At 45.2% G+C, this 14705-nt stretch overlaps 1 protein-coding gene across 1 annotated transcript in view; it reads right to left on the bottom strand.

The window, feature by feature from the left end:
* Positions 1 to 14705, bottom strand: part of SETBP1 (SET binding protein 1) — a 383377-nt gene that overhangs the window by 304702 nt on the left and 63970 nt on the right. The window contains exon 2 of the mRNA XM_050943539.1: positions 4690 to 5347. Within this exon, the coding sequence (XP_050799496.1) occupies positions 4690 to 5181 (492 nt within the window). The 5' untranslated portion in view covers positions 5182 to 5347. The remainder of the gene's footprint in view (positions 1 to 4689; positions 5348 to 14705) is intronic.

Below are 14705 nucleotides of genomic sequence, written 5' to 3'. Positions count from 1 at the left end.
GCAATAGGAAAATACAGAGGGTAGCAAAGGAAGGAAGAAAAAAAAAAAACCACAGAACTACTTCTCATCTGGGGCTTGTTAAACCCCGTGAGACAGGCCTGGAATGTTGATGGATTGTTTCTTAGCATGTGGTGCCATGCTTTTAGTGCCCATCAAAGCTGACAGCTTGTTTGCCCACTTCCAAAGGGAAATGCGCTAGGATCGACTAAAAGATGCACACTTGCAATGGCCCCTCTGCAGGTGTGGAAGTGACGGCATGTGTGGCAAATTCGTCGCTTGCAAGGTAGCGGAGTTGTGGCTTATGTTGTGTTTTCTTACTCAGAATATACCTTTGAGTCACAAGTGGGCTGAGACCCACCTCCCTTTCACCCGGTCTGTGACAGTCACGGGGTGGCTAGTCGTTTTAAAGGGAGATCATCCTCAGCCACCTGTGACAGTTAGGAAGTCCTCTGCAGATACAGAACAATGGGTGTTGTAAACACCAATGGCTCAGCCCCGTCCAACCCAGTGCAGAGAACAACTGAAATACTACCAAGTATTTACAGAGCAATTTTACTAATTACTGTACAAATACTAACCAAAATGGAATCCGTCTTTACAGGAGCCTGGCAAAATGGGCAAGCCACTACCATCAGCCTCCTTTCACAGAGGGGGAAACTAGGGCAAAAAACTTGGCAGAGCTAGGACCGAAAGCAAGACATTCCTGGATTACAGCCTAAGTCTCAAACCATTAGGCCAAGGATTTGTGAATTCTTTTTCATAATGGGAACCACACCCAATAAAATCGTCTCCTGGATTCCCTCCACTCTCATAACATCCCCGGGCAACTGCAGTGATTGTTCACATGGAAAAGCAACAGGAGGAAAGTAGTTAGTATATGTCTAGCTTCTTTTAATGTAATGTAGCTGCTGGAAACAAAGACTGGAGCACTCCTCCCCCTCCCCTGGTGAGCAGACAGATCTCCACTGACCCCATTCCATCATGCACCAGTGGTCCATGGACCAGTCTGAGAACTGATGCATTAGCCCAGAAGAACACTATAGGGCTAAGAAATAGGCATAACTCCCTCCCTACGTGGCCACTGAATAAACACTATCGCCCCAGTTCACAGCTCTTTTACATTACTGGCATCACCACTCCTTTGTGTACCCACATGCTGTTACTTAAATTGCTTCCATGTTTTCATTACTTGCCCTCTGTGCTATGTGTATTGAGACTGCTGCAAGCATGCTGAAGAGGTATTTGTAAGCACTGGGGACTAACTGTAGCTGTGGTTTAAATTATTATGCAACAAACCTAAGTGATTTTTCAAGTCCTAATAGAGTTAGCTCCTCCTTGGGGGGAAAAATAAATTTGAACACTAGTCCTCTAGGTGTAAAACAGCCATTTACACCACTGTCATTCACATTAAGGGCAATGGATAACCTGAGAAGGGTTTGATTTTTATCAGTAGATATAGATACACGTCAATTACACCGTACACGTACAAACCAACAAAAAAATAATAATCGATAATAATCGACATTCTCAGATAGGCGAAGTAAAACAAATGCTGTTTGAGATCTTAGTGGGGTACTGCCTCAAACTGTACAGAACGTGTTGTAATGCCGGCGTTAAATAATGTCCCACAACTGTGAACATTTCAGTAGATCAAAATGGAAAAAAAAATGCTGAAAAATAAACATTGATATTATCAGTCAAATTTATAAAAAAAAAAAATAAAATTGAATTCCACCAAGCCTAGCTACGTAGAGCCCTTGATCCAGGAACATGCCTCACCGGGAGTTCAAAGTAGTGTGTAGCCCTGAATACGGAACTGGGTGGTAAACTGGAATAGTGTCACTGCTCTCACTCCCAAGGAAAAAAATATACTGGGCCAACATCTCCACTGAGACCAATGGAGTTATGCCTGCAGAAAATCTGGCCCACAGGCTTCACTGTATTGTTCTTGATTGCTACTGTTCTCCCCAGTTGGTGATCTGTTGAGTTTGCTTTTGCTAAAGCAACAAGAAATGAAGCCAGTATAACTGTAGGAATAAATACCACTAAAGCACCACAGATCCCTGGCTGGTTTAAATAGTACAGTGTCTTTCTCACACATAAACAAAGCTGGCAGTACTTCTGTAAGCCAGTGCAAAGACTCTCTATATGAGATGCATACTCCTCTACATGGGAAAAACCCACAGAGGGGCAAGAAAGACTCAGCTCCGGTTCAAGTCAAATTTCAATTTGCAGTTTCCTTCTAACCTCAAATTAACTGTATCTTTACAAAAAAATTCTGTGTAATCCTCATGACGCGCACATCAGTCGTTCAGCAACCACATGATTTCATCGTTGCACCCTGTGACCTCCCTTCTCCTTACCTGACCCCGGCAAGGTCTGTCTTCATCTTGTTACAACTTGCCTTCATTTAGGGCCTGATTCTGCAAGCTGGATGGTGAGCAGCACTTACTCACGTGAGCAATCCTACTGGCTTCATGGTTTCAAGATCAAGCCCTGCAGACTGCTAGCTCTTCTGGGGCAGGGACATTTGGCTGTGAAAATCATCAAAGCTACCGCATTGTCCTCCTTTATATCCCTCTCCACGTTTCTTCTTCATGGAAACTCCAACTGGACAACAGTTAGGCAGCTGGTCAACTGTGAGCCCCATTTATTATGCTAATCATAATCACCTCACCCTTATCTTGTGCTCCCCATCTGTGGATTGTATCCACCTGTTGTCTCTTGCCATATATTTAGATTACCCTGCTCCAAAGAGTGTACAGTCTTTTTGTTATATGGGTGTTCAGTGCCTAGCACAAGGGGGCTCTGATCCCTCATGGAAGCATGTGCTACAGAAATGTTTGGTGTCATGAACTTCAAAGTCTCATACTCTGCCCACAGACTAGCAAAAAGCTGCTGAGATCCGTATTTTTGAATCTCCTGACCTTTGCATGAGTCAAATCTCATCCTTAAAGTTGCAGTGCTGTAGGTGTTTTGCATGGCACTTCCAAAACTATTGTTTGTTGACTTAAAAAAAAACAACAACCAATAACCACTTTAGTTGGATTGCCATGCAGGCAGCTAAACACACTACAATGCTAGTACCTTTAATTTGGCCCTGAATTCCAATAAAACCCTGGAAGTTCTTCTTGATCCATATACATCACTATAGTCAGTGTGCGTTCTTATCAGTATGGTTCCACAATCATGTGAGTCTACATGAGTTTGTTTGGACACACAATCATTAACAGCCAGATTGTGATACCATTATTAATGTTGGTTTCTAGTTCACACAACAAACACTCCCATTGAAATCAACAGGACTGCTTGTGGAGTAGATTGTTACTCAGTGCAAGTAAGGTTATTAGTATCTGGGCCTAAGCATTTATTTTTGTTAGTGGATATCCAGAGATCTGGAAATCCACATCATAGTGGATAAATGGTCCAAAGAAATCACTTCACTGAGTTAAAAGTAACGTATTCCCCCCACGTGTAGTATGTTATTCACTGGGATTCAGAGATAAATTCTCCTTGCTTTCAGTCCTCGTGAGTTCACAGTCCTTAAGATTCACTTTGGCTAAACCAACACAGGATCATGCATTTCCACCCAATATAAAGAACAAGAAATCGCAGCCCAAAGGGTATTTCAAGACTATGATAAGCGCCAGGAAGAAAATGGGGCTAATAATGGAGGGATCTTCTGAACCATAACTGTAATGCTGATTACAGCCCGCACAATGCTGTAATCGAGCGTAATGGACCCATTAGCCCTGTCTATAGGTACAAGCGTGTTTGTTCTCTGCACACATACCTGTATTTGACAATGCAATCAAAAGCTTACAAAACTAAGGGATTGAGCAGTTGTGCTCAGACACATAGCGGTTAGAAATAGGGGACATCATTTATCAGTCATTTAATTAATAATCTTAATTCTCAGCTACATACAAAACAGAAAAGGCCTTTGAAGGATCAGAATTTTGACCTCCTCAGCACTGGCTATTATAAAGGACAATTCAAGATCATCTTCATATTGTACATGGGAATGCTGGATTGTTCCTGGTTTATATCAGCTCCGTGTTAACCAAACAGAGCTTGGCAAATTGGGTGAAGGTTATTTCCTGTGCGCACACACACACACACACACACACACACCGGACACCTTTTGTTCTCAGCTGATTAGTCTAGCCTTTCCGTGACCTTCAGAAACACAACAGGTTCCGGGCTGCATGGACTCAGGCAATCAGCCACAGCACAGAGGTGCAGGCCACCCAGGTTAGCCCCACTCCCAAGAGTTCCTAGCAAGGCAGATGGTCTCCACATACAGCAAGCAGGAACAGGAAAACCCACTGTATTCCAGATCTGTTTTGGTAACAGGGCTGGTTCTTATTATGTCTGCAAAAGCAGAGTCCAATACTCAGGGCCAAATTCTGCCCTCAGAGGCATGCAGCTGGCTCCCAACACCTTCCCAAGAAGGCTGGGGGCATGGCCTAGTGGGAGTTGCATGCATGCACCTGTGGGCAGAATTTGGTCCTCGTCGTTCAGAGTGTCTGATCAGATTATGTCACTCATCCATGCAGCACAGTCTTGTGTAAAAACAGGCAAAGGGGGCCAGGGAGAGGAGAGAAACAGCTCCGTTCATCAGCTGTGAAGAGCTAATAAAGAGGAAAAATAAATAAGAGGCCACTTGAAAAAAACTGGTATCCTTACCTTCTTTTTGGAGTGCCCTCTGTCCTCCTCTTTAGCTGCTTTGCTATTTTTCCCACCTCGGGAGAGTTTCTGCTCGCCAGACTGCTTGATGGTGATTTTGATCTCAGGTGGGCAGATATAGTTCTCCAGGTTTTTAGGGGGCTTCTTTGCTCTCTTAGTGGTCTGGATTTTCAGCTTCAGGCTCCCCTCTGTAAAGTTAGCTTCCTTGATTGAAAACTCCTGCTCCTCCAGGCCATCTCCTGCCACCCATTTCTCGCTGTCCGCATTGGAAGTGGAATCCACATCTCTCCCAGAACCCAATTCATCCTCTTCTTCTGGCTCCAGTCGTTCTCCGCTCACCGGGATCCCTTTCCCGGAGCCTGAAGCAGGCAACATGGTCTCCCCCGTGCAACTAGAAGCAGGTGGAGGCTTCGCAGAGGAAACTGTGGCCGGCAGGAAATCCGCCTCACCTCCCCTTTGCCGGGAGCTGCCTAGGGTCTCCCTTGCCTCCATGGCAATCTCACAATGCACTGGAGTTTTATAAGAGGGAAAGGGGGAAGGGGAAGGTGATGAGGAGAAAAGTGGGGAAACCCCAGGAACTGAATGGTAACTGTCTGTAAAATTTAAAGTCCCAATAGTCCGGACACCGGAAGGAGCTCAGAAGTGATCAAAGCCGCAACTGTTGAAAGAAGAGAGAAGAAAAAGGAAGTCAGCACTCAAGCATGTGTCAAAGAGCAACTGTAGGACTGAGTGAAACAGAGCACAACTGGGCTTCCCCAAGATGGGTCCAATCCAGCACAGCCATGTGCAACTGCTGCAAGGTCCTGAGTGCCTTCAGTGAAGCACATGGGATTTGACAGCACTCAGAAGCAGCCCGAACTTGGGCCTAAAATACTAGGAGACAGCCAAGCGACAAACAATGACAATGTGCACCCCAATGAGTTCAAATGGATAATGAAACACACACACACACACACACACAGATTAACATACGTACACCTACACACAACTTAAGCTGCTTAGATTTGGGATTCATTTGCACCGATCAAGCTGGAAATGCATCGAAGTGAAGTTCCACCACTACTTAGGGCTTGGGAGGAAACCTGGAGGCCAATATTTTCACTCGTCACTTCACATACCTCCATTTTTGGATGCCCAACCTGAGATGGCTGATTTTCAGAAAGCTCCCAACCTTTGAAAATCAGGCCCTCTTTAAGATGCCTCAAGTTGGAAACCCCAAAAATGGAAGCACCTATTATCTAATCCCTTCTGAACATTTTGACCGGATGAACAGCTGAAGCTATAGAGTTTCAACAGAGATAAAGCAAAAAATAGGCATGTTTCATGCAGAGTTATATAAAGACCAACACAAACACCAACCATCCAGTGAACAATATTCTAGGGAACAAGCTACATACAAAATCTTAAAGCAAATAAGGATTTCCCAACCCACTCCTTGTAGTAACAAACTGTAGAGGCAACCCTGGGAAATAGCAGTTTGGCCAGTTAGCAGTACAACATGTCCCCTTGTATGTTTCACTGTAACCCCTCCTCATTCTAGAACACAGCTCGGCAGGAGAAATCAGATAAGCTCCCCTGTGGGGACTGCAGTTTGCATGGCTCTCTACTTTCCACTTTTTAAAGTTTTTCATATGACCTTAAAGTTCAGGGGAAACGATCCTGCGCATGCATTCTTTACTTAGCTTTCCACTGGAATACAGCCAGAGGTCACTGATCTAGCCTTGGCCTGGGACAGTAGTGGTGAAAAGTCCTTTCCGTCCTACAGCTAAATGATGTGGTGACTTGAGTACAGTTTCTAGTAGACCGATATCCACATGAAAGCACCATCAATAACGCTAGCTGGCTTCCTTTTTGGCAGAGGAACTAAGAATTGTGTAACTCACAGAGACTGAGCTATCAGCTGGCTCTAGAAGTGGTTTCTCTGGCTCATGATAGAGGTAAATTGGCAGAGCATATGGAGACATTTGTGCTCAAGTTACATCTCTTCTGAGGATTAAGATGGGACCATCATATCCAGAACAATTGAGCCCACCCTTCCCATAAGGACTCAGTTGAAAGTTATCCCACCTATGAAAAGGGAAGAACAACCCCTCACTCAAAGGGTTTTTTTGGAGGATTAATTACCATATATACTCGTTCATAAGCCGAATATTTTTGGTAAAAAAGTGATGCATCAAAGAGCGGCAGTCGGCTTATAAACGAGTCTACACCAAAATTTGATGATTTTAAACTCTATGGAATCACTGAATTGAATATCTAATACATTGTGGTTTTGTTTACCTGGAGCGTCTGCAGGCGTGGAGCCCCTCAGCTCCCTGTGGCCGTGGTTCGTCATTCCCAGCCAATGGGAGCTGCGGGAACTGCCACTTCCCGCAACTCCCACTTCCCGCAGCTCCCATTGGCTGGGAACGGCAAACCACGACCACAGGGAACTGAGGGGCTCCATGCCTGCAGACACTCCAAGTAAACAAAACATCCCGACTTGCCAGCGGCTTACCCCAATGGGCCAGGAGCCAAAGTTTGCCAACTCCTGAAATATAGGGTCGGCTTATGAAATGGTCGTATAGTTTTTGCTACTTTGACCTAACCATCTTGGCGGGTTGGCTTATAAGCGAACGGGCTTTGAACATGAGAAGGTTTCGCTTAATGCTAGCTAATAGAATTATTAATTTAAATAGGGGACATATCACACCTGCCTGACTGTTTTGATTACACAAGTGTAACCCACTTTTGGATTTTGCCAGCTCCTAGAATGCTGGACTGAGCCACAAAGGGGGTCCTACCCTCTGGACTATGACAATAATGACTGCCGGAGTGCTCTGACACCATTTCCCAACATGATTGGAGACAGGGGCAGGGAGAGAGGAATTAGAAACTCCTGCTGAGCTCTTTGTTGGGTAAATGATGAGCCAGGGCTGCTCAGCCCTCAATGAAAGGATGCAGCCTGACTCAGAGACACAGACACTAGGTTTAGTTTTAGCATTGGGTCTTGAATCTGAGAGAAGCCGAACAGCACAAGGAGCCTCAGGTTAACTCCCCTCTCCCCTGTGCCACAAAGGGGTCTTTGAACTGCAGCAGGAAAGTTGCAAGGACCAGGCAGTGACAACTCTGCAGCGACCACCATCCAGATTGTCAGAGATCCAAGCCGGCACTGGCTACTAAGAGCCAGGTGAGACCCCCCACAGGACTGAAGACCAGGAAGCCAGGAGAGGACTCTGTCCCACCTAGGCGAAGACACTGTTAGAGGACCCCCTTTTTTTTTTTTTGTTTAAGCCAGCCAACATTCACAGCACTGCAGCACTTGTCTCCAGATTCAGCCTCTGGGTACCATCCGCCTGGAGCGGTGCTAGGGAGGGAGCTGGGGGTTGGGAAGAGATGGGAGTGTTGGGAAATGGGAAATGTGTTGATGTTCAGTATTATTAGTTAACTCTAACCTTTTCCTTCCCCGGATCCCATCTTCCTGCTCCCAATAAACTCCCTTTTTGTTATGTTGTTATTTTGGGGGGGGTGTCATTTCTTTGCTGGGTTTGTGTTCAGGTACTTTACTGTTTCCAGTGTGCTGTGTTTTATACTCCTTGCCAGCAGTTGGAGCAATATTGTGACTTGAGCACAGTGAGGAATCACATTGGGTGGAGGCACCAGGCGTCACAAAAACAATTGCACCCAGGACCCAACCCCCGCGAAGAGAAGGGAGCAGCCCCTGCAGGTAGCAAGCACCAGGGAGGAGATTCGAGCCCTACCTCGGGGGAAAGGCTACAAATGTAACTGCTCCACCCAGTTAACTGACCTGGCCCCTTGCCATGTATTATGCTCACATAAATGATGGGATCAGGGTCAGGGATACCTTCCATTACCATCCATGCCAATCAAATAACACTGCTTATTTATCTGACATTTTGCATTGTTAATTTCCTTACAGAGGAACACACTGTACACACACAGAGTACTGAAATAAACCCAAGATGTTAACGTTCTGCTGTGCAGCATTCCTGCAAGTTACTGCTTTGGTATGCATGCAAGTGCAATGGGCACTCTGTACCGGATCTCTGCCCACAGGATATTAACCCCTTCCCCGGCTGGTAGAAAGAGCAAGCAATTTCTTGCAGAGAATGTCTATTCAAACAAGCAGGGCACGAGGATGTGCCACTTCCACTTCCACTAGGCAGCAACGGAGGCTGCTTCCGTCTGCAGAGAAGCAGCTACAGCATCCAACCCATCAACAAAAAGTGAACTAGATTTGAACATCATTTCAAAACAGGGCCCAGAACAAAACCCTGAACCTGAACTTGGGGAAGTTCATATAGAGATCGTTATCTCTCTCTACGCGGCTAGGGACTGACCAAAACCTAGGCTCCTGCCCCAAACTTTGGAGCTGGACCCCATCTACATGCCTGACTCTGATCTAAGTTACATCAACGTAAATCAAGAGTAGCTGAATAAAGTCCTCTGTGCTGCATTCACACCAGATGGGTGTAAATTGGGTCAGATTAGGTCCTAAGAATCTTGGCATCATCTTGTGTTAGAAATCGGCAAACCATGATATCAACAGACCTCCAGCAATAAACAAACAATGATGCACTGTATCTCTGTACAGGAATTAAATGGGCCAGTGTTCTGCATCAGGGTTCATAGTTAAATGAGTTGGGCAATGGGACATTATACTTGTCTTTCTTGTCTGTGCAGACTACACATGCTTTGACTAGTTCGGAAACCTCAGTTCAACCTCCTGAATAAGCAGTCTCCTGGGTAGTTCCCCACCTCTATTCCTTTCCCCAGCTTCAGGCATGCCAGCGCTGTGAGAACTATTTCAAACTTTAAAGCACTAGGCATGAAGACAACACTAGACATGCTAATGGCAGATACCACAGGAGTAAGTCACTCAGTAGGAGCAATGTTATTTCTACCAACGTGAGAATACCCTTTTGTTAGTGAGCTGCAGCCCACGAAAGCTTATGCTACAATAAATTTATTAGGCTCTAAGGTGCCACAAGTACTCCTATTCCTTTTGTTAGTGTATCCCTAAAGCCTCACCCACAAAGATACGAGGTTATGAGCATCTTTAGAGATGAAGAAAATGAAATTAGTGATCAGGAAGAAAAGCTTTAGACAACTTCTGTATAACTTTTCTATAAAGTCAAACTCCAAACCAAATCCTGGGTCCAAATATTGGGAAAGTTTGGTCCCTGATTCAGATATCGTGGCTTGGGACTGTCTCTAGTCATTTTGCATTGTCACATGGTTCTGCTGTTCCAGGTTTCATCTGGGGCTGCAAGTGAAAGTGCCAAAATAAAGCAAGAAAGGTTCTTCTGGCCCAACTGGCTGTGTGGAGAGCTGGAATTCTAGTGGGAAAGTTTAATTTATCTATTTTACAGGTCTAAAAGGCTGGGCTAATTCAGTCTTTTAAATGTTTACCCAAACTAACCCTCCAGATCTTTTGAGATTTACAGTGTAAGGTAATGGTCAATAACCTACTACTGGTGCATCACATTCTCTGAAATAAATTCCCAGCAGAAAGTGTAACCACTAGCAAGCCTTGATTTTGAGGAAGGATAATTCACAGGTGAATGAGACGAGTTTCAGAGAATTTTGCACTAGTTCTTAATTAGGGAGTTTTTCCATACTTCAGCTGATAAATGCAGATGAAGGAACAAATTCTGTGTGCTAAATTCTGTTTATGGATGTTCTCATATCCACTTCAATGGATTCATATGTACATATTTAAGAGCAGGATTTGACTCTAAGAGTTGTGAGTTCAAGAGCTTGCTCTGGATGTTGTATATCCTAGACCACTACAACAATAGGATACGAGTTTGTTTCCTTCTGTCACTTCAAGCAGCTACATAAACTCTCCAGTGTGGAGATGCCAGGACGGTAAACTGATTAAGCAGAACATTTGCTAATGACTGAAACAGCATCCACGCACTAGATGCTTGTGGGGGAGAAGTGCTACAAAATTTTGGAGTCTACGTGTAAGGAGGTGCCAACTCTATGCTCTTTGCTCTTTACACAGTAATAACTATATAAAGAAACCAGACAGGAACAGCCACATCCCAAATACTTGTCTTTCCTAAAGATACACAAACATGCCTCATACAAACTGCTACTCTGGCTGATTCCTTGCAGCTTTTAAAACACAGTGAGCACCAGATGGCTCTCAAACTATTTAAAGGGATACTCCTCTAAGCCTAAACACTACAATACACAAATTGAAGTCACTACTGCAGCTACTAAAGCATCTCTCTTTTCATTCATATAGCTCAAAATGCCTTACAAAGAAAGTAAACACAATTAACCTTAGTTACATATGAGGAAACTGAAGCACGGACAGGCGACGTGTCTTGCTCGAGGTCAGCGGTGGAGTCAAACTAAAGCCCAAATCTGACCCCACTCTGGTGTCATAGGCGCTGGACCACTCTTTCCCCATGTGAGATACACTTGCTATTTAACAGTGAAATCCCTAACCACTGATAAAATAACAAAAAATCAGGAAGCTTCTCCACTTCAACCATTTAAAATTGCACAAAGCACTGGGAAATATACAACAGTATCTGACATTCTTGTATCACCTTTCATTCCAAATGATCCCAAGCTATTTCACCAATGATATACTACCACTGAAATGTGCATTGGCCTGCTAAACCCAGAGTTGTGAGTTCAAGCCTTGAGGGGGCCACTTAGGGATTTGGGGCAAAAAATCAGTACTTGGTCCTGCTAGTGAAGGCAGGCGGCTGGACTCGATGACCTTTCAGGGTCCCTTCCAGTTCTAGGAGTTAGGTATATCTCCATATATTAACGCAGCTACCTCAGGGGCAGAAGCCACCAGACAACATACAGTACACCCAGGGGAAAGTTTTGGCCAAAGATACTTGAAAAGTGTCAATTAACCTTCAGTGTCCACACAGGGCAGCAGGAGCTTGAGTTTTAAAGTCTCATTAAAAAAACCTGAGGCCTGGTCTGCGCTTAAAAGTTTTGCTAGCATAGCTCTAGCAGTTGGAGTGGGGAAAAAAATCATACCCCAACCACAGCAAAACTCCTAGTGTAGATGCAAGGATACTGACAAAACAGTCCTTTCCGCATTTCCTATAGCTTATCTCATATATGGAACTGGGATAGGCTATGCTCCCAAAGGAAATCTTCTATACATTGCATCGACTCAGGGTCAGTTTGCCAGTATAGCTATACCAGCAAACCCTTTCTAGTGTTGGCAAGGCCTGACATACAGGAAGCTGCATGGCACTCAGTTTATCTACTTCGGGAAAACAAAGAAGTCTCTCTCAATTCTACTAGTTTCAAAATGTCTAGGAATTTCATACATGATGTTCAGACCACTTAGGATATGTCTACTCAAGGTTAAAAACCTGTGACTGGCCTGGGTCAGTGAACTGGGGCTCAGGCTCTAGGGCTGAAAAACTGCTGTGCAGACGTTTGGGCGTGAGCTGGAGCCCAGGCTCTGGGACCCTGCAAGGCTGGAAGGTCCCAGAGTCAGTCTCCAGTCCAAGCCTGAACATTTACACAGCAATTTTTAGCCCAGCAGCCCGAGTCATCTGAGCTGGGCCAGCTGTGACTGTGCCACAGGGCTTTCATCAACCTGTAGACATGCCCTGAGTTATCTCCTCTGGCCACAATACTCTCTAAAGAGACCTACCCAGCATTGGCAGGGCACTGGAAAAGGGACCATGACAGCTCTTTTCCATCTCTGCGACGGATTCTACAATAAACATCCTTCTGCCCTTCACCTGTGTTGGGCCGATCACCTCCATCACAGAAACAAGGGGGAGGAAGACCTCCCTTTCAAGCTAAACCAACCCACGGAATCAATAAATAAGGGACCGTAGATGTCTTGGTGATGTACTTTTGGTACAACCCTTCAAAGTCTGACACAATCTGGTTAGTCGGTTGTTTTAATATAGAACAAAGGTTCCTACCTGTAGAGGCACCTTTAAATATTTTGTATATCTAAACAAACACAGATGAAGGATCACATCCTCAGGAGATATAAATGAGGCACAGCTACAGGGAAGCCAGTGGAGCTGTGTTGGTTTATTCGTGCCAAGCATCTGGTCAACAAACATTAAATGTAACTTTCACTCGTTTTCACTGGACTCCTACAATCTAAAATCTAACTCTGTTCCAAACCTTTCATCATTATATTGGAGCTCAATAAAGTACAAGGCAAGTAGGAATCAAGATGTCCCATAAAGTGATGTTCAACAACCAAATGTCAGAAAGGCTGGGGATGGACTAGGTAACCTGCTGTCTAGAAGTATCTTGCAACCATGTGATTCTGCAGATAGCTGTACACACATACAAACACAAACACACACACACAGATAAAAAGACAAAACAGAAATGAAGGCCCATGCGCATCCATAATTATACAGGCATGTATGTGTACGACACACATACGTATCTGTTTCTTCAACACAGAGACATTAAATCAGGGTTTCTCAAACAGAGGCTGCCGCTTCTGTAGGGAAAGTCCCCGGTGGGCGGGCCAGTTTGTTTACCTGCCCCGTCCGCAGATCCGGCCAATCGCGGCTCCCACTGGCCGCAGATCGCTGCTCCAGGCCAATGGAAGTTGCTGGAAGCGGCGGTCAGTAAGTCCCTCGGCCCGCACCACTTCCAGCAGCTCCCATTGGCCCAGAGCAGCGATCCACAGCCAGTGGGAACCGTGATCAGCCAGACCTGCGGACGGGGCAGGTAAACACACCAGCCCAGCCGGCCAGGGGCTTTCCCTACAGAAGCAGCGACCCCTGTTTGAGAAACCTTGATTTAATGGTAGATTATGGAATCATATTTGATTCCATAATTAGGTTTGAGGCTCCATAATTCGATCACATCGGTACCTTTCTGTGTAAGCACCTATCAGAGGAGCATTGAAGGGAGGGCCAACTGAACAATCAGACAACTGACAGCACCATAAATCACAAAGCCCATACAAGACATACTGCCCACGGTGCTGCTGCTGCAACAGCAGAAACCACAGACAAGTGTTGAGCAGTGAATGTCAGGGTAGATGCCATCCAAGGACAACCCCTGATGCCCATACCCAAGGTGGGGTTCTGAGCCTGCACAGCAACAGACTTGCAGGAGTTTCCTGTTTTCACATGCACGTTGAAGACTAGTTGTGTCTAAGTGGGATGCACTTAACATTACATGAATATTTTTTCATGCACACAATGGAAACCTAGTGATTATTTGCAAATGAATACTTCCCTTCTCCCACACACTCACCACCCAACTCAGAGCGATGTGCCTCATCACCCCTAGCAAGCCATCAAGCAACATCTCTCCCATCCTCAAGTGCCTGTCACAAAGGGGTAAATTCTTCACTGACTTATATTCTGTGGGCCAATGCTGCTGTTAAAACTGGAGTAAATGAACTTTTATTAGATTCACACTTGTGCATCTAAGAGAAGAATTTGACCCACATCTCCCCAGGAAAGACCCTGTGTTGCCTGATTCTCTGATTTGTATTAGTCGCACCTGGAGGGCCAGACTGAGATCACAGCAAGGCACAGTACAAACACGGGGAGATAATCCCTGCCCCAAGCGGCTTACACACTAGACAAGTCAACAGGTGAATGCTTTGCCCAAGATCACACAGCAAGTCAGCAGCAGAGCTGGGAACAGAACGCAGCTCTCCTGACTCCCAGGCCACTGACCTCTCCCCTAGACCGCGCTGCACAGAGTATAATGCACCGTAACAATAGACATTGTGATCCAGGGTCCAATGCAGAGCACAGTGCGGTCTGTAGTAGTATGGGCCACCACAGGAAACAAGCTATTTCTATAATAACAGCAGCAAGCTCTTTGGGGGATAGCAGCAACCTGACTTGAGACGGGTACTCTGGAGAGCTGCTTAGCCTAGATGATCACAGTGGTCTCTTCTGGCCTTGGAACCGGTACTGGAAATATTCGCAGCTACTACAAATGGAAAATGTACATGTATTTAGGAAAAAGATACAGAAGTAGAGGCCAACTATGGAGAACAAACGCCACACAATTCCATCAGT

Source organism: Gopherus flavomarginatus, chromosome 3 (assembly GCF_025201925.1).
Source record: "Gopherus flavomarginatus isolate rGopFla2 chromosome 3, rGopFla2.mat.asm, whole genome shotgun sequence".
Taxonomy (NCBI): Eukaryota; Metazoa; Chordata; order Testudines; family Testudinidae; genus Gopherus; species Gopherus flavomarginatus.
The sequence above is the reverse complement of the archived record's forward strand: the minus strand, read 5'-3'. Positions and strand labels throughout refer to the sequence as shown.